At 38.9% G+C, this 25985-nt stretch overlaps 1 protein-coding gene across 1 annotated transcript; it reads left to right on the forward strand.

Annotated features, from left to right (window-relative positions):
- The first annotated feature begins 23560 nt into the window (after positions 1 to 23560).
- LOC126084124 (olfactory receptor 4F3/4F16/4F29-like) lies at positions 23561 to 24436 on the forward strand. Its single transcript, XM_049898385.1, has one exon. It carries the CDS (start codon positions 23561 to 23563, stop codon positions 24434 to 24436), a length of 876 nt encoding a protein of 291 aa, XP_049754342.1.
- The last annotated feature ends 1549 nt before the right edge of the window (positions 24437 to 25985 follow it).

Genomic DNA, 25985 nt, shown 5'->3' on the forward strand with positions numbered 1-25985 from the left:
TAGTAGGTGTCTTATAAATATTTGTTGAATAAAAAAAAAAAATATTTGTTGAATAGAATGAATTATATACAGGAACTACTTCAGCACAATCATTCATCCATTCAGCAATCATTGTATGATCCTCTAATGTTTTCAAGACATTGTGTGGGCAAACTATAGGGATAAAAATTTAAGGGCATGATGATTTATAATCTCGAGCAGCTTATAATCATTTGGAGGAAAAGACATGTGACCAACTGTAAGTAAGTAAATGTAGATTTATAGGCGTGTCATGAGGAAGGTTTGACTGGACATTAAAGAATGAATAATATTTTGAGAAGTGTAAAAATAGAGAAAGACAATTTCTGGCTGAAGTTACAAAAACAGACAAATCTTCTTGTCCTGAGAATAGTCTTCTGTGTCTGTCTAGTATATGTGATTGGTTATTACTCCTTTAGGAAGAAGACGGTTAACATGGATCACACTGATACAGAAATTTAATATCAAATGCCATTCATCTGTGGTTTTCTAGCAAGTGAACCACGGCTACCAGTTCATTAGACCACTCACTGTTCCTTGTGTTAGCAAGGCCGCAGGAGAACTCTTACGTAACTACAGCACTAGTGCCAAAACGATGTTATTTGATTTTTGTGAAATGTTCAGGTGATATTTGACTTTCATAATTTAGTTACTTTTATAGACAGTATTAATATAATATTATTAATTTGAATTTTCTTCATTTTCTTCCTTTAGGTAACATGAGAGTGAACCTACCAAATTATCCAAAGAAGGGAGCCAATCACATAGTAGTTTCTGAGTTTGTGCTCCTGTTGTTGTTGTTGTTAGGAGCAGTCGAGTCAGTTCTGACTCACAGCGACCCTATGTAAAACGGAACGAATCACTACCCAGTCCTGCATCATACAATCATTGTTATTCTTGAGCCCATCATGGCAGCCGCTGTGTCTATCCATCTTATCGAGGGTCTTCCTCTTTTTTGCTGACCCTCGAATTTACCAAGCATGAAGTCCTTCTCTAGGGACTGGTCCCTCCTGATACATGTTGTTCATCAGTCTCTTTGATAATTGCCTTGGATAAAGGGAGCTACCCGTGCCATGCTCCCTTCCTATAGTGGTTTGCATCCAATGGTTGGTTACCTCCCAACTAGAGACAATTCTGGAGGGTCTTCCCAGGTTCAGAGCTCCCTACAGGATTGGCTGAGGTCTTGTAAATATACCACTGCTTAACTTTTCCCTCTGCAGAATCCTGCTTAATTCTCCAACTAGTACTGATCCTGAGAAGACTCCCAAGTAAACTTCCCGTTTGCTGTTCTCAGTCTCAGAAACTACTTCTCAAGGACCCAAACTTTGACATAATTTTCCTGATCCCTTTCATATTATTGTCAGAGCGGGTTCTGGAGGATATTGGTATCACAGAGAATATCCTGTAGGTCCATTACACTGATGAAATTATTCTGTTTTAACTTGGTGAGCTAACAGTAGCAAGTACCCTAGATGTCTTAGTAAGACCTATCTGTGCCATATGAGGAGAGATGAATCCTGCAAAAGTTCATGGCTCTCCTGCATCAGTGAAGTCTGTAAATGGTTTGGGCCATGCCAGGATATCTATTCTAAAGTTGCTGCACCTTGCAATTCCTACATAGAGAAAAGAGGTCTAATCCTTGATGAATTTCTCTGAATTGTGGAGGCAACATATGCCATATTTGTGTGTTGCCCCAAATACATATTAATTCATAAAGCTATGTGTTTTGAGTTGGGTCTGGAACAAGAAAAGGCCCAGTAACCAGTTTGGAAAGCAAAAATAACCTGCATGAGTAGTTGGCTCTAGTTGGCTGAGACAGTCTCCTACTATTTCACTTCTTCTGTCTTTTGAGGGCACTAGCTGTCCTCCTTGGGGCAAGTTGAATAGAGTTAAAGCTTTGTATTATGGAAGGGTTAGAGGCTTCTCTTCACAGGGATGTAAACCCATTGCTGTTGAGTCAGTTCCAACTCATAGCGACCCTACAGGACAAAGTAGAACTCCCCCATAGAGTTTCCTAGGAGTGTCTGGTGGCTTTGAACTGCCAACCTTTTGGCGAGCAGCTGTAGCACTAACCACTATGCTGTAGCACTAACCACCAGGGTTTCCTCATAGGGATATACGTATACATATTCTTGATATTTATCTGTCTTTCCTATCTATAGTCATCTGCTAGAACCACCATTCATGGCCATAGAGAATTCCCCTCTTACCTTATCTATTGATATTATAGCACATACAATATTGCCTCTGGACACATTTTTATACAAATAAATTTTAACAATGGGCTTAACGTCTACACAAATCCCTGCACTTCATCTGTCACTTAGAAATAACTGGCTTGATAGAGTGATGGAATGGTCTGCTGAATGCTCAGTTTTTTCTCAAACTTTTACAGAAACCCTTAGCAAGTTTGGGCTGCTGTCCTCTTTGACCCTGTATATACCTTAAACCAGTGACAATACATCGTGTCACCTCACCCATAGCGAGAATGCATGAATTCAAGGTGGAAGAAGTCACACTGATTATTGGGCCAAAAAATTTACAGGGCAAATTTTCCTCCCTACTTTTGCAAATTTGGATTTAGTAGGTTTGGAGGTCCTAGTGCTCCAGAGAGCACATATGAGACTGACTCTGACCACTGTGAACTCCACACGTTACAGAACCAATGGGCAGGAAAAGACTTGCCCCTGAAATTTGTGGGGCCTGGTGCATTAGTCAAAATGGAAGCTCACATCCAATATGTAGAAATATTTGAAAGTTATAAATTAAGCTAACAAAATCTAGAGTACGTTCTATCCCTAAGTTGGTACATACATGTGATATCTCTATATTCTTTTCTGTATAATCTATCTATCCAGTTATAAAAATCTTGAAAATACAGGTTTGTGGACTTGGGAGTATTTGGAAAGTAATTCTTGAATTCTAGGGACTCAGAATATGGTCTAGAAGGGGTGATGAAGGCTCCAGGTGTGTACATCTCTTTGATCCCTTGAAACCTTTATCCTGTGGTGAAGGGCATGAGTGGAGAGGGGCTAATTTAGGGCTCTCTTCAAGATGCAGATCAGGACAAAGCAACTCTCTTGCTTGGGTCAAAGATCAGTAATGCTTGCTGAAGGTCACCGATCCCAATTACCAGGGGAGGTTGGGCATCTGTTACACAATAGGGAGAAGGAGTATTAAGTCCAGAAGTCAGGGGATTAACTGGGGTGCTTCTAAGTATTCTTATCCAACAATTATTGTCAATGGAAAACAGTGACAGCTCAATTAACAAAGGATCCTCTTAGAAATAATATCCTATAGGAATGAAGTCTTGGCCTCCCCACCAGGTAGAGAGTACCCTGTCCCTGTAAGTAATGATGGGGGTTAAGATGAAGTGAGGAAAATTCTGTCTCAACATAATTCTTATGTCTATCTACAGAAATGGGGATTATGACAATGCTTTCTCCTGTCCTATTCTTCTCTTGGATAAAAGGCAAGAGTAGATATAGAGAATGAAAGCATAGCTCCTGTTTGTCCCTTCATTTCCACTCAACCCTTCTCCACCCAACTCTGTGCCTTAGGAATCTGACCTGAACGTGCTGCAATAACAAGCTTCCTTGTCTTTAGTTTTTTGGTTGGTTTAGTCAATGCAGAACTTTAGCAAGAAATCAAAATGAGGGATGATGGTGACGAAGACTGGGTCATTTATGTTCATCCTTTCGTGCAGGAACATAGTGGGCTGACTGTGTTCTTCTGCAGTGGTCCTCTCCACTCAGCTCCTCATTTCTAGGTTTACAACTCTCCTCTGTCCTGCTACTACCTGGGATAGTGTTCCAGCCTTTGTTTTCCCTCATACTGCCCCAGCTTAGTAAATATTCCCATTATTAAGCTCTTCTCAAGTTAGCTAATTTGAGAATCCTGGCAGCATCCTGGCTGATAGAAGTGTACGATATTTAAAGTCAAAATCTCTGTTTCCTCACCTAGCATTCCCACTGCCTGAAGTATTTATGGAAAAAAAATTATTGTTCATTTTCTTGATTTGTATGTATTTATAAGCTCAGAAACAAATGACACATGCTCTTTTGCTATCCAATGTTTTACTCAACATGGTATTTTAACTACAGAGAGCCTGAAAATGCCGTATAGTGTTTCCAGAGTATTTACATGTATGGTTGTTAACATAAACACTTAAAAAAAAATTATTGTTCTTTAAGTGAAAGTTTACAAATCGAGTCAGTCTCTCAAACAAAAATTTCCTGCTACATACTCCTAATTGCTCTCCCCCTAATGAAACAGCACACTCCTTCCCTCCACTCTCTATTTTTGTGTCCTTTCTGCCAGCTTCTGACCCCCTCGGCCCTCTTATCTCCTCTCCACACAGGAGATGGTCACATAGTCTCATGTGTCTACTTGATCCAAGAAGCTCACTCTTCACCAGTATCATTTGCTATCCCATAGTCCAGTCCAATCCCTGTCTGAAGAGTTGGCTTTGGGAATGGTTCCTGTCTTGGGCTAACAGAAGGTCTGTGGACCATGACCTCTGGGGTCCTTCTGGTCTCAGTCAGACCATTAAGCCTGGTCTTTTTATGAGAATTTGGGGTCTGCATCCTACTGTTCTCCTGCTCTGTCAGGGATTATTCTCTGTTGTGTTCCTTGTCGGGGCAGTCATTGGTTGTAGCCAGGCACCATCTAGTTAACTGTTCTCAGGCTGATGTAGTCTCTGGCTTATGTGGTCCTTTCTGTCTCTTAGACTCATAATTACCTTGTGTCTTTGGTGTTCTTCATTCTCCTTTGCTCCAGGTGGGTTGAGACCAATTGATGCATCTTCGATGGCCGCTTGCTAGCGTTTATGAGCCCAGATGCCACTCTCCAAAGTGGGATGCAGAATGTTTTCTTAATAGATTTTATTATCCCAGTTGACTTAGATGTCCCCTGAAACCATGGTCCCCAAACCCGCACCCCTGCTACACTGGCCTTCGAAGGGTTCAGCTTATTCAGGAAACAACTTTGCTTTTAGTTTACTCCAGTTGTGCTTATCTTGCCTGTATTGTATTGTCTTTCCCTTCACCTAAAATAATTCTTATCTACTTTTTTTTTTTACTATCTAATTAGTGAAAACCCTTTCCCTCTCTTCCTCCCTCCCTCCCTCCCCTCTCTCATAACCTTCAAAGAATATTTTCTTCTCTTCTCTGTTTAAACTATTTCTCCAGTTATTATAATAGTGGTCTCATACAATATTTGTCCTTTTGCAACTGACTAATTTCATCAGCATAATGCCTTCCAGATTCCTCCGTGTTATGAAATGTTTCATGGATTCATCATTGTTCTTTATCAATGCGTAGTATTCCATTGTGTGATTATACCATAATTTATTTATCCATTCATCCATTGATGGGTACCTTGGTTGCTTCCACCTTTTTGCTATTGTAAAGAGTGGTGCAATGAACATGGGTGTGCATATATCTCTTCATGTAAAGACTCTTAGTTTTCTAGGATATATTCTAAGGAGTAGGACAGCTGGATCGTATGGTAATTCTGTTTCTAGTTTTTTAAGAAAGCACCAAATCGATTTCCAAAGTGTTTGTACCATTTTACATTCCCACCAGCAGTATATAAGTGTTGCAGTCTCTCCACAACCTCTCCAACATTTATTATTTTGTGTTTTTTGGATTAATGCCAGCCTGGTTGGAGTGAGATGGAATCTTATTGTAGTTTTGATTTGCATTTCTCTAACGGCTAATGGTCATGAGCATTTCCTTATATATCTGTTAGCTACCTGAATGTTTTCTTTAGTGAAGTGCTTGTTCATATCCTTTGCCCATTTTTTGTTTGGGTTATTGGTCTTTTTGTAGTTGAGTTTCTGCAGTATCACGCAGATTTCAGAAATCAGACACTGATTGGAAATGTCATAGCTAAAAACTTTTTGCCCTTTCTGTAGGTAATCTTTTTACTCTTTTGGTGAAGTCTTTGATTTTTAGGAGCTCCTAGTTATCTAGTTTCTCTTCTGCATTGTTAATAATGTTTTGTATACTCTTTATGCCAGATAATAGGGCTCCTAGCACTGTCCCTATTTTTCCTTCCACGATCTTTATTGTTTTAGATTTTACCTTCAGGTCTTTGATCCATTTTGTGTTAGTTTTTGTGTATGGTGTGAGGTATGGGTCTTGCTTCATTTTTTTTGCAGAGGGATATCCAGGTATGCCAGCACCATTTGTTAAAAAGACTGTCTTTTTCCCCTTTAACTGAATGTGGGCCTTTGTCAAATATCAGCTGCTCATATGTGGATGGATTTATGTTTGGATTATCAATTCTGTTCCATTTGTGTATGTATCTGTTGTCGTACCAGTACCAGGCTGTTTTGACTACTGTGGCTGTATAATAGTTTCTAAAATCAGGTTGAGTGAGGCCGCCCACTTTGTTCTTCTTTTTCTGTAATGCTTTTTTTTTTTTTTTACTTATCTGGAGCCTCTTTCCCTTCCGTGTGAAGTTGGTGATTTGTTTCTCCACACATCTCATTAAAAAATGTCATTGGAATTTGGATGGAAATTGCATTAAATATGTAGATCGGTTTTGGTAGAATACACATTTTTACCATGCTAAGTCTTCCTATCCATGAGCAAGGTATGTTTTCCACTTATGTAGGTCTCTTGGTTTCTTGCAGTAGTGTCTTGTAGTTTTCTTTATATAGGTCTTCCACATCTCGGGTGAGATTTATTGGAAGGTACTGTATCTTCCTGAGGGCAACTGTAAATGGTATTGATTGGGCGATTTCCTCCTTGATGTTCTTTTTGTTGGTGTAGAGGAATCCAACTGATTTTTGTATGTTTATCTGGTATTCTGATACTCTGCTGAACTCTTCTATTACTTTCAGTAGTTTTCCTGAGGATTCTTTAGGGCTTTCTGTGTATACAATCATGTCATCTGCAAATAGAGATACTTTTACTTCTTCTTTACCAATCTGGATGCCCTTTATTTCTTTATCTAGCTTAAATGCTCTGGGTAGGACCTCCAACACAATGTTGAATAAGAGTGGTGATAAAAGTCATCGTTGTCTGGTTCCTGATCTCATTGGGAATCCTTTCACACTCTCTCCATTTAGGATGATGTTTGCAGTTGGCTTTGTATAAATGCCCTTTATTATGTTGAGGAATTTTCCTTCTATTCCTATTTTGCTGAGTGTTTTTGCCATGAATAGGTGTTGAAGTTTGTCAAATGCCTTTTCTGCATCAATTGATAAAATCATGTGGTTCTTGTCTTTTGTTTTATTTATGTGATGGGTTATGTTAATTGTTTTTCTAACGTTGAACCATCACTGCATTCTTGGTATGAATCCCAGTTGGTCATGGTGAAGTATTTTTTGAAATGTTGTTGAATTCTTTTGGCTAGAACTTTGTTGAGGATTTTGCGTCTTAGTTCATGAGGGATATAGGTGTGTAATTTTCTTTTTTTTGTGGTGTCTTTACCTGGTTTTGGTATCAGTGATATGCTGGCTTCATAGAATGAGTTTGGGAGGATTCCATCTTTTTCTATGTTCTGAAATACCTTTAGCAGTAGTGGTGTTAGCTCTTCTCTGAAAATTTAGTAGAACTCTGCAGTAAAGCCATCACAGCCAGGGCTTTTTTTGGTGGGGAGCTTTTTTTTTTTTTAATATAATTTTTATTGTGCTTTAAGAGAAAGTTAACAATTCAAGTCAGTCTCTCACACAAAAACTTATATACACCTTGCTACATACTCCCAATTACTCTCCCCCTAGTGAGACAGCCCGCTCTCTCCCTCCACTCTCTCTTTTCTTGCCCATATCGCCAGCTTCTAACCCCCTCTGCCCTCTTATCTCCCCTTCAGGCAGGAGAAGTCAATATAGTCTCAAGTGTCCACCTGATCCAAGAAGCTCACTCCTCACCAGCATCCCTCTCCAACCCATAGTCCAGTCCAATCCACGTCTGAAGAGTTGGCTTCAGGAATGGTTCCTTCCTGGTCCAACATAAGGTCTGGGGGCCATGACCATCGGGGTCCTTCTAGTCTAAGTCAGACCATTAAGTCTGATATTTTTACAAGAATTTGGGGTCTGCATCCCACTGCTCTTTTGACCCCTCAGGGGTTCTCTGTTGTGTTCCCTGTCAGAGCAGTCATTGGTTGTAGCCAGGCACCATCTAGTTAACTGGTCTCAGAATGTTGTAGTCGCTGGTTCATGTGACTCTCTCTGTCTCTTGGGTTCGTAATTACCTTGTGTCCTTGGTGTTCTTCAATCTCCTTTGCTCCAGGTGGGTTGAGACCAATTGATGCGTCTTAGATGGCTGCTTGGTAGCGTTTAAGACCCCAGACGCCACTCTTCAAAGTGGGATGCAGAATGTTTTCCTAATAGATTTTATTATGCAATTGACTTAGATGTCCCCTGAAACCATGATCCCCAAACCTCTGCCCCTGCTACACTGGCCTTCGAAGCATTCAGTTTATTTGGGAAACTTCATTGCTTTTGGTTTAGCCCAGTTATGCTGACCTCCCCTGTATTGTCTGCTGTCTTTCCCTTCACCTAAAGTAGTTCTTATCTACTATCTAATTAGTGACTACCCCTCTCCCGCTGTCTCTCCCTCCCTCTTCTTGTAACCACAAAGGAATGTTTTCTTCTCGGTTTAAACTATTTCTCAAGTTCTTGTAATAGTGGTCTTATACAATATTTGTCCTTTTGCAACTGACTTATTTCACTCAGCATAATGCCTTCCAGGTTCCTCCATGTTATGAAAAGTTTCACAGATTCCTCATTGTTCTTTGTCAGTGCGTAGTATTCCATTGTGTGAATATACCATAATTTATTTACCCATTCATCTGTTGATGGACACCTTGGTTGCTTCCATCTTCTTGGTATTGTAAACAGTGCTGCAATAAACATGGGTGTGCTTATATCTGTTCTTGTAAAGGCTCTTATTTCTCTAGGATATATTCCAAGGAGTGGAATTGCTGTATTGTATGGTAGTTCTATTTCTAGCTTTTTAAAAAAATAAATAAAAGGAAGCGCCAAATTGATTTCCAAAGTGGTTGTACCATTTGACATTCCCACCAGCAGTGTATAAGTGTTCCAATCTCTCCAGTGCCTCTCCAACATTTATTATTTTGTGATTTTTGGATTAATGCCAGCCTTGAGATGAAATCTCATTGTAGTAGTGATCTGCATTTCTCTAATGGCTAGCGATGGTGAACATTTCCTCATGTATCTGTTAGCTACCTGAATGTCTTCTTTAGTGAAGTGTCTATGCACATCTTTCACCCATTTTTTAATTGGGTTATTTGTCTTTTTTTAGTTGAGTTTTTGCAGTATCATGTAGATTTTAGAGATCAGGCGCTGATCAGAAATGTCATAGCTAAAAACTTTTTCCCAGTCTGTAGGTAGTCTGGAAACCCTGGTGGCATAGTGGTCAAGTCCTACGGCTGCTAACCAAAGGTTTAGCAGTTCGAATCCGCTGGGTGCTTCTTGGAAACTCTATGGGGTAGTTCTATTCTGTCCTATAGGATCGCTATGAGTCGGAATCGACTTGACGGCACTGGTTTTGGTTCTTTGGTTTGGAAGGTAGTCTTTTCACTCTTTTGGTGAGGTCTTTGGATGAGCATAGATATTTGATTTTTAGGAACTCCCAGTTATCTAGTTTTTCTTCTGCATTCTTAATAATGTTTTGTATACTGTTAATGGCATGTATTAGGGCTCCTAACATTGTCCCTATTCTTTCTTCCATGATCTTTATCATTTTAGATTTTATATTTAGGTCTTTGATCCATGCTGAGCTCATTTTTGTACATGGAGTGAGGTTTGGGTCTTGTTTCATTTTTTTGCAGATGGATATCCAGTTATGCCAGCACTTTGTTAAAAAGTCTGTCTTTTCCCCATTTAACTGTTTTGGGGCCTTTGTCAAATATCAACTGCTCATATGTGGATGGATTTATGTCTGGATTCTCAATTCTGTTCCACTGGTCCATGTATTGTTGTACCAGTACCAGGCTGTTTTGACTACTGTGGCAGTATAATAGGTTCTAAAATCAGGTGAATAAGGCCTCCCACTTTGTTCTTCTTTTTCAGTAATGCCTTATTTATCTGGGGCCTCTTTGCGTTCCATATGAAGTTAGTGATTTGTTTCTCCATCTCATTAAAGAATGTCGTTGGGATTTGGATCAGGATTGCATTAAATGTATAGATCACTTTTGGTAGAATAGGCATTTTTATAATGTTAAGTCTTCCTATCTATGAGCAAGGTATGTTTTCCACTTATGTAAGTCTCTTTTGATTTCTTGCAAAAGTGTACTGTAGTTTTCTTTGTATAAATCTTTTACATCTCTGGTAAGATTTATTCCTAAGTATTTTATCTTCTTGTGGGCTACTGTAAATGGCATTGATTTGGTGATTTCCTCTTCGATGTTCTTTTTGTTGGTGTAGAGGAATCCAACTGATTTTTGTATGTTTATCTTGTATCCTGATTCTCTGCTGAACTCTTCTATTAGTTTCAGTAGTTTTCTTGAGGATTCCTTAGGGTTTTCTGTGTATAAGATGATGTCATCTACAAATAGAGATACTTTTACTTTTTCCTTGCCAATCTGGATGCCCTTTATTTCTTTATCTAGCTTAATTGCCCTGACTAGGACCTCCAACATAATGTTGAATAAGAGTGGTGATAAAGGGCATCCTTGTCTGGTTCCTGATCTCAATGGGAATGCTTTCAGAGACTCTCTCCATTTAGGGTGATGTTGGCTGTTGGCTTTGCATAAATGCCCTTTATTATGCTGAGGAATTTTCCTTCAATTCCTGTTTTGCTTAGAGTTGTTATCATGAATGGGTGTTGAACTTTTCAGATGCCCTTTTTGCATCAATTGATAAAATCATGTGATTCTTGTCTTTTGTGTTATTTATGCGGTGGATTACTTTAACTGTTATTCTAATGTTGAACCATCCCTGCATACCTGGTATGAATCCCACTTGGTCATGGTGAATTATTTTTTTGATATGTTGTCGAATTCTATTGGCTAGAATTTCGTTGAGGATTTTTGCATCTACGTTCATGAAGGATATAGGTCTATAATTTTCTTTTCTTGTGGTGTCTTTACCTGGTTTTGATATCAGGGATATGGTGGCTTCATAGAATGAGTTTGGTAGTATTCCATCCTTTTCTAGGCTCTAAAATACCTTCAGAAGTAGTGGTGTTAACTCTTCTCTGAAAGTCTGGTGGAACTCTGCAGTGAAGCCTCCGGACCAGGGCTTTTTTTTGTTGTTATTGTTGGGAGTTTTTTGATTACCTTTTCAATCTCTCTCTCTCTTTTTTTTAATGGGTCTATTTAGTTGCTCTACCTCTGTTTGTGTTAGTTTAGGTAGGTAGTGTGTTTCTAAGAATTCATCCATTTCTTCTAGGTTTTCAAATTTGTTTTAATACAATTTTTCTTAGACATCTGATATGATTCTTTTAATATCAGTTGAGTCTGTTGTAATATCGCCCATCTCATTTCTTATCCAGGTTATTTGCTTCCTCTCCGGTTTTTCTTTTGTCAGTTTGGCCAGTGGTTTATCAATTTTGTTGATTTTTTCAAAAAACCAGCTTTTGGTCTTGTTAATTCTTTCAATTGTTTTTCTGTACAGTTCAGCTTTAATTTTTATTATTTGTTTTCTTGTGGTGCCCATGTGTGTTTTTTTGTTGCTCTCTTTTTATTTGTTCAAGTTGTAGGGATAATTCTTTGATTTTGGCCCTTTCTTCTTTTTGGATGTGTGCTTTTATTGATATAAATTGGACTCTGAGTACCACTTTTGCTGTGTCCCAAAGGTCCTGATAGAAAGTGTTTTTGTTCTCTTTGGATTCTATGAATTTCTTTGTTCAATCCTGAATGTCTTCTATAATCCAGTCTTTTTTGAGCAGGGCATTGTTCAGTTTCCAAGTGTTTGATTTATTTTCCCTGCTTTTCCTGTTATTAATTTCCACTTTTACGGCCCTATGGTCAGAGAAGATGCTTTGTAATATTTCAATGTTTTGGATTCTGCTAAGGCTTGCTTTATGACCTAATATGTGGTCTATTCTAAAGAATGTTTCATGTGCACTAGAAAAGAAAGTATACTTGGTTGCTGTTGGGTGGAATGTTCCGTATATGTCTATGAGGTCAAGTTGGTTGATTGTGGTCTTCAGATATTCCGTGTCTTTATTGAGTTTCTTTCTGGAAGTCCTATCCTTCACTGAAAGTGGTGTGTTGAAGTCCTCTATTGTTACGGTGGAGCTGTCCATTTCACTTTTCAATGCTGACAGAGTTTGTTTTATGTATCTTGCAGCCCTGTCATTGGGTGCATAAATATTTAATATGGTTATATCTTCTGGATGCATTGTCCCTTTAATCATTATATAGCATCCTTCCTTATCCTTTCTGATGTATTTACCTTTAAAGCCTATTTTTCAGAAATTAATATTGCCACTCCTGTTCTTTTTTGATTATTGTTTGCTTGATATATTTTTTCCATCCTTTGAGTTTTAGTTTGTGTCTCTAAGTCTAAGGTGTGTCTCTTGTAGGCAGCGTATACGCAGATCTTTTTTAACTCATTCTGCCACTCTGTCTCTTTATTGGTGCATTTAGTCCATTTACATTCAGGGTAATTATGGATAGGTATGAATTTAGTGCTATCATTTCGATGTCTTTTTTTGTGTGTTGTTGACAGTTTCTTTTTCCCACTTAATTTTATGTGCTGAGTAGATTTTCTTTATATATTGTCCTTTCCTCATATTCGTTGTTGTTGATTTTGTTTCTGCTGAGTCCCTATTTTTTTCTTGTATTTTATTTTGATGAGTAGGATAATTTGTCTCCTTTGTGGTTACCTTATAATGTACCCCTATTTTTCTAAGTTTAAACCTAACTTTTATTTATTTATTTTCTTCCTCTCCCTAGGGAAGGTGTATGATTACATTTCCTAGTCACTCTTTATTATTTTAATGTTTTCTTCTTTCGTATAATAACATCACTGTTACCCTGTTTTGAGCTTTTTTTTTTTTTTTTTAATAATCTTGCTTTGTTTTTTTGAATTTCCCTGTCTGAGTTGACTTCTGGTTGCTCTGCCCAGTGTTTTAGTCTTGGGTTGATACCTAATACTATTGAGTTTCTAACCAAAGAATGCCCTTTATTATTTGTTGTAGTTTTGGTTTGGTTTTTATAAATTCCCTAAACTTGTGTTTATCTGGAATGTCTTAAATTTCACTTCATTATTAAGAGACAGTTGCTGGATATATGATTCTTGGCTGGCAATTTTTTTCCTTCAATATTTTTAATATGTCATCCCATTGCATTCTTGCCTTCATGGTTTCTGCCAAGTAGTCCAAGCTTATTCTTATTGGCTCTCCTTTGTAGGTGACTTTTCGTTTATCCCTCGCTGCTCTTATAATTGTCTCTTTGTCTTTGGTTTTGGCAAGTTTGATTATAATATGCCCCGATGACTTTATTTTAAGATCTACCTTATGTGGAGTTCAATGAGCATCTTGAATAGATATCTTGTCATCTTTCATGATATCAGGAAAGTTTCCTGCCAACAAATCTTCAACAATTATCTCTGTATTTTCTGTTATCCCTCCCTTTTCTGGCGCTCCAATCACTCGTAGGTTATTTCTCTTGAGAGTCCTACATGATTCTTAAGGTTTCTTCATTTTTTTAAATTCTTTTATCTAATTTTTCTTCAAATATATTAGTGTCAAGTGATTTACCATTGAGTTCAGTAATTCTAGCTTCTAGTTGCTCAATTCTGCTCCTGTGACTTTCTATTCAGTTGTCTAGTTCTGTAATTTTATTTGTAATCTCCTGAATTTTGTATTGCTGTCTGTCTATGGATTTTCCCAGCTTATTAAATTTTTCATTATGTTATTGAATAATCTTTCTAATTTCTTCAGTTGCTTTATCTGTGTGTTCCTGGCTTGTTCTGCATATTGCCTCATTTCCTTCCTGATATCTTGAAGGGTTCTGTATATTAAACTTTGGATTCTGGCTCTGGTAATTCCAGTAATGCACTTTTGTCTAGAAGATCCCTTGATTCTTTGTTTTTTATGAGCCTGTTAAGGAGATCATGGTCTGTTTCCTTAAGTGACTTAATATTGACTGTTGCCTCTGAGCCATCTATAAGTTATTGTATTAGTTTATGCTTGCTTACGGTGTCCTAGCTTCTTGCTTTGTTTTGTTTTGGTATACCCCTATGGGTTGCTTGAGTGAGCTAGCTTGATTATTTTCACCTTTGGAGCTCTGACATCCTGTCTTCACATGGCTGGAGCTGTTATCAGGTACAGCAGTCTAGGAGTCCATTCAGTTTTCTTGTATGAATTCAGCCCAGGTTTCCAGGTTGCTGATCATCAGGTGTGTGGTACAGGCTCTATCCTACAGTCTTAGAGGGACATGGGTGATTGGTGTATGTACTGGTATCTGATTGCAGCAGGGGGTCATGTGTGAGCAAGGCAGGGAGCTGAGAACCAATCCCTGAGTGTCTCTGAGAAAAGCACGTCTCTGTTCCCTTGAGCTTACAGGTGGTTGAGTTCTGCAGACAGACCATAGGCATCCAAAGTTTTTGGTTGTAAGGACTGGGAGGTATCAGTTACATTTGGATCCCTGTCACAGGTGTGTGGGTGACCTGAGTGGAGCTACCAGTCCTTAGGTCCCTGATGTGGGTAGGTGACATCCCTGTTTAACAGGCAAAAGAATGTCAAACATCAAACACCCACCTCTCCACTGCACAACTGAAACGGTTGGCGTCTGCCAACAAGGGCCTACTCTCCCAAAAAGGCCCACACAGGTCCATGCAGAAGGGAAAGGTGCTCAAAGTCCATGGGAGGTTTATGCCTGGACAGGAGCTGCTTCTGTCCTGAGCTCCACTGGTTAATGGAGCTAGCAAATTATATTTTCCCCTATTTGCAAATTTTTTCTTTCCCCAAGGCTGGGGGGATGGTTGTAGATGCTCAACACTGCCTATCTCAGGCCCAGGGAATTCAGCCGCTGAAGCCGGCTTGGGGTTTTGGGGGCTCAGTAAAATATACGCAAGTGCTTAACTTTTGCCGAAAGCGCCATTCTTCTCAGGTTCCGGACGTGTCAGTACGCTGCGTGGCTGACTGCTTTTTCCTGAGGAAACTGCGGCAAAACGCTAGTACCAGCCTGCCGCTGGTGCTGCTCCAGGAATTGTGCCTGAGGACTCCCCGCGATTCAGGTCCGGTAACTCCTCTCCACTTCTGAACGGTCTGTCCCTCCCCCTGCCCCTCAGTTTGTTTTCTAAGCTTGCCTTTGAAGCTCAGGACTCCCAGCTTGTCACAAATATACTTGTTTCACTTGTTTTTTCAGGTCTTTGTTATAAAGAGTGCTCGCCAGAAGCGTCTGTCTATTCTGCCATCTTGTCTCTACCTTTGTTGGGAGTTTTTTAATTACCTTTTCAATCTCTTCTTTTGTTATGGGTCAATTTAGTTGTTCTACCTCTGTTTGTGTTATCAATTTTGTTAATTTTTTCAAAGAACCATCTTTTGGTCTTTTTAACTCTTTCAATTGTTTTTCTGTTTTCTATTTCATTTAGTTCTGCTCTGATTTTTATTATTTGCTTTCTTCTGGTGCCTGAGGGTTTCTTTTGTTGCTCTCTATTTGTTCATGTTGTAGGGATAAGTCTTCGATTTTGGCCCTTTCTTCTTTTTGTATGTGTGCTTTCATTAATATCAGTTGACCTCTGAACACTTCTTTCACTGTGTCCCAAAGGTTCTGATAGAAAGTGTTTTCACTCTCATTGGATTCTATGAAATTCTTTATTCTACCCTTAATTTCTTCTGTAACCCAGTGGTTTTTGCACATTGTATTCTTCAACTTCCAGGTGTTTGATTGGTTGCAGCATGGGGTCACACTGTGAACAAGGCAGGGGGCTGACAACTTCCCACAAATGTCTCTGAGGAAAGTGTGTCCCTGTTCCCTAGAGAGTACAAGTGGGTGGGTTCTGCAGACAGACCATGGGTACCCAATGATTTTGGTTTTGAGGGCTGGGAGGTATCAGTTATGCTTGGATCCCTGTCGAGGGTGGCTGTGTGACCTGAGTGGAGCCACCCGTCCTTAGTCCCCTGATGTGGGTAGATGAGGACCCCATTTAATAGACAAAGTGGTGTCAAATATCAAACGCCCACCTCTCCACCACATTGCTGAAATGGTTGCAGTCTTCCCACAGGAGCCTATTCTCCTGAAATAGGTCCACACAGGTCCCTGCTGGGGGAAAAGTTATTCAAATTCCATGGACAGTTTATTCCTGGACAGGAGCCACTTCTGTCCTGAGCTCCCTTGGTTAGTGGAGCTGGCAAATTATCTTTTCCCCAAATTGTGAATTTATTCCTACTCCAAAAAAAAAAAAAAAAAAAAACACAGCCTATCTGAGGCCCAGAGAAATCAACAGCCACCAAAGCTGACTTGGGTGCTGGGGGCATGGTAAAATATACACAGGTACTTAGCTTTTGCTGAGATGGCCGTTCTTTACTGGTTCAGGAGGTTAGAGTAGGGTTTGGGGCTGGCTCCTTCTCCCTGAGGAAACTGCAACCAAGCACTACCATCAGCTTTCTGCGGCTGCTCCCTGGAATGATGCCTGAGGGATCATGGCGATCCAGGTCTGGTAACTCCTCTCCACTTCTGAACCATCTCTCCCTCTCCCTGACACTCAGTCCATTTTCTAACATTGCCGTTGATGTTCAGGGCTCCTAGCTTGTCATAAATATAATTGTTTCACTTGTTTTTTCAGGTCTTTGTTGTAAGAATAATCACAGAAAGCATCTGGGTATTCCGCCATCTTGGCCCCCCTCCCTAAATAATTTATGATCAGTTGGTAAATACTTTATTGGTTTCTGTTTTAAGGTCTGTTCACTGGAGTGAACCTCTATAAAGCGAAATCTTTGTTTAAAATTGAAGTACTTGGGTATATTTTCCTACCATTTATCTATGCAAAAGTTAAGCACATTGGCTTTTAATGATGATCACTATGAATAAAATAAAATTATTTTATCGTTATTTGTCTATTTTGAAATATTACTTCTAATATTTGTAAAGTGACCAACAAGATTGCACAGTTATTAAACAGAAAATATTCCACTCTCATTTTCCTCTTTGCCTCTAGGGCCTTATTATGGTTTTTAGAACCTTTTGTTGTTTTGGTCAAACTAAACTGGCCTCTAGGGGCTAAGTCCCTTGACCTCTGAGCTCCTTCTAAACTCATATCTTTGCGGTATACCTTGGTCACTGTCCTATAGAGCTGTTACTTAGCTTCATTTCCTTCAATTGAAAGAGTTTTTGTGATACTTTTTCTTTGGAGAACACAGGCAAAATTCAGACTCCAGGAAGATGCTCTACTCTATTTACAGGTAAAATGGAAGAATGGAAATAAATTTAACAATAGGAAGAGTAACTGTAATGTCATTCATGTTTCCATTGTTGGAATTGTTATGGATGTGAATCATTTCCTAAAGGGTTTGAGTGTTTTCTTGAAGCAGAGCAGGCAGCCTCTGGGATAAGAATTGAATAGTATAGGAATAAAAGGGTATTGAATTACTGGAAAATGTTATCTGACCTTGACTTTTAACTAAAACAATAATGTACCTACAGTAATGTGAAAAACCTTGGAAAATGTCAAATGGCTTTTTAATGTTTTGGATTCAGTCCAGGCTGTGATTTAATCACTCTGTTACTGCTAATGACTCTGCCACTTGATAAACAGGCAAGACATACTAATGACACATGAAAATAAAATAATGAAAAACAAGGATTATTGTATTTTTCTCTCTGTTAACTTTTCAAGACAAATCCAAAATAGATGAGGCATAAACTGATTATCTTCTGTGAAAAGGAAGCCGAATTTATTCAAAACTCATCAAGAGGGTAAGTTGGAGAAGCATTTTATAGAAACCTGAATAGAGAAAAAAGGCCTGGAGATCAAAAAATCCAAAATAAATACATAAATTCCAATGCAATGTCATTTTGATGTAGGATGTGGAAAGTAAAAAACGAAACTGAATAAAATTTCCAGGAGATCAAATTAGCTCCCCTCAACTCTTAGGTGCTTTAAACTTTGAGAGTTTTTGTATTAATTTTGTCTTTAAACTGTAAAGTGCAATTAAAAAGGGTTTGAAGAAGTTTGAGGAATGCTTTATTTTTTGTGAGGATAGGTGGATAAGAAAAAGATTGTAAGAAGAAATATGAAGGGTACTTTGTTGATTTTGTAAAAAAAAATGCTAAGGGTACCTTAATTTGTGGAATTATGTGCATAAAAAGTAATTTGAAAGGGATATTGGAATTTATTTATATTACATACAGTTATAAAAAATAAAAGAGACACATGGTGTCTCTGAGTTGGAGCTAACTCCAGGTAGCTAAAAACTTCAAAAACTTCTTCCAAAAAAACTGTTGCTGTCAAGTTGATTCTTACTCAGTGACCGTGTAGGACAGCGTAGAACTGCCCCGTAAGGTTTCCAAGGCTATCATCTTTGCAAAGATTATCACAAAAGACTGCCACATCTTTCTCCTGAGGGGAAGCTGGTGGATTTGAACCTCTTGTTTTTTTCAGTTAGCGGCCAAGCACTTAGACACTGTGCCACCAGAGCTCCTAAAGAACCTCTGATTTAATTTGAAATAAAGATTGTCTTTCTTGTTCTCATTATACACATCATTTCTTCTCAGTTTTTCGTTTTAGTAGCTTTTACTTTTTCTTTCTCCTCAATTATACTTCTCTTTCACAATCCCCTCTTTTCTATTTTTTCTTTCTACAACTATACACAGTTTCTTCATTTATTAGGCAGAGTTTCATAATTTCAACCATCTTCTAGTTACATCCTTTCCTATTTTTTGTTGTACTGTGGTTTTATAAATACATTGTTTGCTATACGTAATCACTATTTTAGCGGGAGCTCTGGTCTCGAAGTCGTGGAGAGCTATGGCTGCTAACCAAAAGGTTGGCAGTTTGAATCCACCACTACTCCTTGCAAACTCTATGGGGTAGTTCTACTCCTGTCCTGTAGGGTCACGATGAGTGAGAATTGACTCAACAGCAACAGAGTTTTATCAATATTTTCAGAAGCCCTAGTGGCACGGTGGTTAAATGCTTGGCTGCTAACTGAAAGATTGGCAGTTTGAACCCGCTAGCTACTCTTCGGGAGAAGTATGGCAGTCTACTTTCTTAAAGATTTACAACATTACTCTGTGGGGTATGTCTACCCTGTCCTATAGAATGTCTATGAGTTGAAATTGATTTGACAGCCGTGAGTTTGGTTTGGTTTTATCACTGTTTCAATATTAATCTTATTTTTATATCTTGGAGGCTGCTGTTACTATGTCTGGGTCATAATTTCCACAAGATTGAATCCTTTAACTAATTTTTGATGAATGTAACATTTTTAATGTGTCCCCACTCCCCACATTTTTTGTTCTTAGCATTGTGTTAGCAGATGAGTTATAAAGAGGATTAATACACAGTTCCTTCCCTGAAGCTATATACATATAACAACAACAACAAAAAGCTCCTTGCCGTTGAGTCAGTTTCAACTCATAGCGACCCTATAGGACAGAGTAGACAGGGTAGAACTGTCCTATATATTTTCAAGGAGTGGCTGGTGGATTTGAACTGCTGACCTTTTGGTTAGCAGGCAAATGCTTAACCACTGTGCAACCAGGCCCCCCTGTTAAAACTAACTATAATGTTATGTGGTAAGTATAAAGTGCTATGAATGGAAACATAGAAGAGGAAAGTTTGGATTCTCATGGAGGGAAGTGGAAGCAGGGAAATGAAATCCAAACATTATAGTGTGTGTCCCTCAAAAATGTGTGTCAACTTGGCTAGGCCATGATTCTCACCATTGGGTGATTTTCCACCATTTTGTCATCTGATGTGATTTTCCTATGTGCTGTAAATCCTACCTCTATGATGTTAATGGGGGCAGGATTAGAGGCGGTTGTGTTCATGAGGCAGTTATGTTCACGAAGCAGGACTCAGTCTACAAGATTAGGTTGTGAATCACTTGGGAGATAAAAAAAGAGAAGTTAGCAGAGAGAGATAGGTTCATCATACCACAAAGAAACAAGAACCAGGAGGATGGCACGTCCTTTGGACTTGGGGTCTCTGTGCTGAGAGGCTTCTAGACCAGGGGACGATTGGTGACTAGGATCTTCCCCCAGAGCCAACAGAAGAAGAAAATCTTCCCGTGGAGCTGGTATCCAGAATTTGGACTTGCAACCTCCTAGACTGTGGAGAATAAATTTCTCTTTGTTAAAGCCATCCCTCCACTTGTGGTATTTCTGTTATAGCAGCACCAGATAACTAAGATAACATGTAATTTAACTCTATCTTGAAGAATGGATTTTATTTCTCTTCCAGAGACAGAAGAGCAGCAGGTAGATGTGGTACAATGGGAGCTGGGGAAGAAGGACAAGTATGTCTAAAAGCATAGAGCCTGTGTTGTGTGTAGCATTTTCAGGTAATAAACAGGATTTTTGGGGTCATGTGGTGCAAGAAACAAAGCAGGACAAATGTTGGAAATTAGTTCAGGAAGAACCAGATTCCAAGTAGCTTTGAATGCTTTATTGGAAGCTTGCAGTCATGTGTAGGCAAAAAGGACCTGTTAAACTATTAACACTATCTCAGATCTGTCTGTGTGTGGCTAGATGTTCTTTGGAAGAGAAAAAAAATAAAAGGAGAGAATCATGCTGAAGTTTTGCAGTAGCCCTAATGAGGGCTGATGAGAGCAGGGACAGTGAGAAGAGAAAGGAGCAGGTACATGGCACATGTGTTAAATTTAAAAAAGCATTGTGGCATGTAACAATGATTTTAAAAAAGTACCAAAACAATATGATTGATACTGTGTGCTTCACTTCCAGTTTGACACATGGATATTTGTCTTTTGTTTTAATTGGAAGTTTATATTTTTTGTAGTAAATTATTATAAATATACTCAAATCACTGTTCCTAACAAATTCTCCACTGTCCCTCCCCAAAGAAAGTCACTATTCTGAAGTTATTGGGTATCTTTCCTGTTCAACTTTGCATATGTTTTCTACATATGTATATACTTATAAATAATATATAACAACTATTGATTCTTTAAAAATTACAAAAATTATAATATTTTATAATTTGATTTTTCATTCAATGTTACATTTTTGAGATTTATCCATGATGAGAAATGTAAATCCAGTTTACTCAGATTACTTTCCAAATAATTCATTCCATCATATTAATGCATGATAATGTATTTATCTCTTCCTTTATTTTGGGCAGATAGGTTAATTCCATTACCAGATGCATTTCAGAGGAAGAACTAACCGCATTTGATGACATACATTATTTCACATTCTCATAACAGCTCTGTAAGACATTAATCATTTCCATTTTACAGATGGGAAAAAGGGCTCACAGATGAAATGCATGTTACTCAAAACCACTAAGCATTTGGTGGCAGGATGTGATATATTGTTTTATAGATGCTAAAGCCTATATTCATTTCATTCTACCATGCAGCTTCCCTAAAAATAATAAAAATTGCTAGAAGATGTTGTAAGTTGACAATAAAAATGAACCCAAAGAATGACACAATCACACACAAGAGTCTATCTTTAGTATCAAACTTCAGATAAGTCTAGCATCTCTGCATCCACATTGACATTGATGGTAAGATCTGTATAGTATGGCTGAAATGGTAGACTCATGCTCTTTACTGAGGACCTGTTATGATCCAGCACTCTTCTTGGCACTCTGGAGGTTATAAAGAAATATGATAGATGAAATAATTCTATGATTCATTTGGATTTAAAGTGAAGCACTAGAAACAGAAAACAACTTGGTTGGAGTAGTTAAGAATGATTTCCTGAAGGAGGTGAAACTTGAATACAGGCCACACTGAGGAGACTTACATGTGGTTAGCTGGAACTTCCTCAGAGATTTTAGTTCCCTCTGGAGAAAAAAACATTGATTGGAGCAGCTCTAACTGGCATTTTCCGGTATGAGTCTACTCAGAATACTGTTTGCTCCAAAAAAGGAGTATGTGACCAGTTAGTATAAAACCAATGTTTTAGCAAGGTGTCAAGTTTCTTGGGAACACTGAGGTACATGAATTAATTGAAGGATAATTGTCAGGGATGGTTAATCATGGAGGCTAAACAGCAGTCACTGGTATGTCAATATATGACAGTCATTAGCTATAAAAGGGATCATATTTCTGGAACAATTTCAGTCATCGCCCTGTCTCACATTTTTGGGGGGACTGAATATTTGGGAATTAGAGGTAAATGAAAGAAAAGTGGAAGTTTGGAACAGTACTGACCTTGTACAGGTCCCTGGGTGCTGCGAGTGGTTTGTACTTTACTACTAAACTAAAGGTTGATGGTTCAAACCCACCCACTGGTGCTGCGGAATAAAGGCCTGGTGATCTGCATCCATAAGATTACTACCAAGAAAACACCATGGAGCAGTTCTACTTGGTAACTCATGGGGCTGCCAGGAGTCAGAATGAACTTTATGGAAATGGGTTTACTAATGTTAGAGCCAGTGGTCCCGAGTTCTAATACTAGCTCTAACATTAAATGAATTTATGGTCCCGGTCAAGTTACTTAACATTACTTGGGTATTATTGCATGGAATGGGCTCACATGATTGTGTGGGTTGGCAAGTCCAACATTTTTAGGGCAGGCTTGTAGGCTAGAAACTCAGATAGGACTTGATGCTATGGTCTTGAGGCAGAAATTCTTCTCTGGGAAACCACAGTTTCTGCTCTTAGATCTTCAACTGATTGGGTGACAACTCACTCACATTATTAATGGTAATTACCTTTATTCAAAATCAGCTGATTGGTGATTTTAACCACATCTGGAAAATACCTTCACAGCAGCAACAAGATTAGTGCTTAATTAAATAAGTGGGTACCCACTTATTTAAAACCAAAAACCAAACCCAGCGCCATTGAGTCGATTCCGACTCATAGCGACCCTATAGGACAGAGTAGAACTGCCCCACAGAGTTTCCAAGAAGCACCTGGCAGAATCAAACTGCCGACCCTTTGGTTAGCAGCCGTAGCACTTAACCACTAAGCCACCAGGATTTCCATTTTTTTTTTTTAATGTCCTAGATGTAGTATAGCCTTATGTTGTACATAAGGTCTCCATGAGTCAGCACCAACTCAGTGGCAATCAACAATAGACAGATAAATTGATAGAAGAAATTAACCATCGGAGGTGTTAAATGCAGAGTCAATTTGGTGGTAGAGAGCATCTCCACATGGCAGCCACCAAATTCTCTGTGTGATCACAAGTTTAGGGTCCATGAGGATATAAGGCTGGATGAAATGCCAAAGTGCAGATGTTGTTGTTAGGGGTCCTCAGGTTTGTTCAGATTCACAGCGACCCTATGTACAACAGAACAAAACACTGCCTAGTCCTGCACCATCCTCACAATCCTCACTATTTTTCCGCCCATCATTGCAGCCACTGTGGACATAGACTTTTGTAATTTTAGCCTTCTAATATATTAATATAATTCTCATAATTTGTATTTCTTTCTATTTTCCTCTTTTAGGTAGCACTGCTGGCAAAGCCAATGGATAGAGCAAATCACTCCGTGGTGTCAGAGTTTCTGTTCCTGGGACTCTCCAGTTCCTGGGAGATCCAACTTGTCCTCTTTGTGTTCTTCTCCATGTTTTATGTGGCCAGCATGATGGGAAACTCCCTCATTATGCTCACTGTGACTTCTGACCCACACTTACACTCCCCCATGTACTTTCTCTTGACCAATCTCTCTTTCATTGACCTGGGTGTTTCTTCAGTCATTTCTCCCAAGATGATTTACAACCTTTTCAGAAAGTGCAAAGTCATCTCCTTTGAAGGCTGCATTGCTCAGATCTTCTTCATCCATGTCATTTTTGGTGTGGAGATGGTGCTGCTCATAGCCATGGCCTTTGACAGATATGTGGCCATTTGTAAACCTCTCTACTATGTTACCATCATGAGCCCACAAATGTGCATCTTCTTTTTAGTGGCAGCCTGGATGATTGGACTTATACACTCTGTGGTTCAATTGGCTTTTGTAGTAAATTTACCCTTCTGTGGCCCCAATGTGTTGGACAGCTTTTACTGTGACCTTCCTAGGCTCATCAAACTGGCCTGCACAGACACCTCCCAACTGGAGTTCATGGTCATGGCCAACAGTGGGTTCATGTCTGTGGGCTCCTTCTTCATACTGATGGTTTCCTATATCATCATCATTGTCACTGTTCAGAAACACTCTTCAGCTGGTTTATCCAAGGCCCTGTCCACACTTTCAGCTCATATCACTGTAGTAGTTTTGTTTTTTGGTCCTTTGATATTCTTCTATACATGGCCGTCTCCCTCCATACACCTGGATAAGTTTCTGGCCATCTTTGATGTAGTTCTCACCCCTTTCCTGAATCCCATCATTTACACATTCAGGAATTAAGAAATGCAGGTGGCAATTCGGAGAGTGTGCAGTAAGCTAGTGAGTTACAGGAAGATCTCTTAAGTGATTAACCTTATTGAGAAGAGTCATCATTGACTACTGAAGCTCTTTTTTGATGATCGAACTCATAGAGAAGCTTCTCTTTGCCCTATATTATCTTGACACTTTGATTGAGTCTTTTGGTTCTTTCAGTTAGGAATGAGTGATACCCCTTTTTGAAAAGAGAGAAGGAGAAGAATTTATTAAACAAAAATGATAATAATCCAGTGTTTAAATCCTAAGGAATTATATCTATAAGAAGTAATTAATAGAAATACAAAAGAGAGAAGTCTTCTTTAAGGCCTTCAGAACAAGGAGCTATCTCCCCATCTCTTTTTATACAGTAATCTCTCTCACAGACAGAAACTTCTGGTAGCACTAAATGGAGAATTTGCTAATAGAAGATTGAACTGCATCCTTTAACTGTAATCTGCTGTTGCCCTCCCTCCCATCCTCTACTTTGGGTCTCTGCCAGGGCTGTATAAAGAGGGCAGAACCTTTAAGAGCTCACACAGAGGAGTCCAATGAGTACATTACATACCTGGGTGCAAACTCTGTAAGGTATTCTTGGAATACAAAGGGAAACTAGGAACGTTCTGTGGTTTTTCACCCTGATCAGCAGCGTGCTACTTAAACCCATTATATTTTCCTTTTCCTCCTATTTCTGCCTTCTCCTCTTCCTTCTTCCTTACCATGAGTTGGGAGGCTTTTCTTTATTTCCCTCCCTCTTTTGGATTTTCTTTCCTTTCCTTCTTCCTTTTCCCTCTTTATTCTTCTCTCCTTTCCCTTCTTCTCTTTATTCCTGTCCCTTTTAAATTGCTTTTTTTTTTTTTTAGAGTTATTAACACTGTTTATTGGCAGGCTTCTTGTTCTAATGGACTTGTATGTGTTGGTAACAAGTCCTCAGTTGTGGAGTGTGAGTGAGGGAAGAGTGGCTAACTGGTAAGGGGAGAGTCACGTAAAGCAGTGGCTTTCACAGTTTTTGTCAGTGATCCACAGTAAAGAACATAGTGAATTGTCTCCTTTCTCACACACATACACAATCTGAACAAAGTTTCACATAATAATACTTGTCTTTATGAAGTTTTCTCTTCTTTTTAAATTTTTTCTTTACTTTTGTTCTCTCTTTGTTTTACTTCTTAAAAACTCTGGTCAGCACCCATTCAGTTGAAGGCACCGTTGGGCAAGTGCATAAATTATATCTTGTTTCTCTTTGCTTTATGGTGGGTAAAGAGATCAGCAAGTTAGAAAACAGTCAGCTGCTAACTTACAGAAAATATATTTGTTGGGGTAAATGATTGAGGGGCTCAGTGGGCAAAAGCAAGTGTTGAGCTCTCTGATAAATTCCTGCAGGCCATAGTTATGATAGAATTATCTGTTTATCTCCTCTAAGCAGCCCCTCTGCCTTCACTATGGTCTCCTAAATCTCTCTGGTCTCCTTATCCATTTTATTATTTTTCTGAATTTAAGTTCTGATTCTGGGAAGGCAAATCAAAAGAGCTATTAGAAA

This window comes from Elephas maximus, chromosome 10 (genome assembly GCF_024166365.1).
Source record: "Elephas maximus indicus isolate mEleMax1 chromosome 10, mEleMax1 primary haplotype, whole genome shotgun sequence".
NCBI lineage: Eukaryota > Metazoa > Chordata > Mammalia > Proboscidea > Elephantidae > Elephas > Elephas maximus.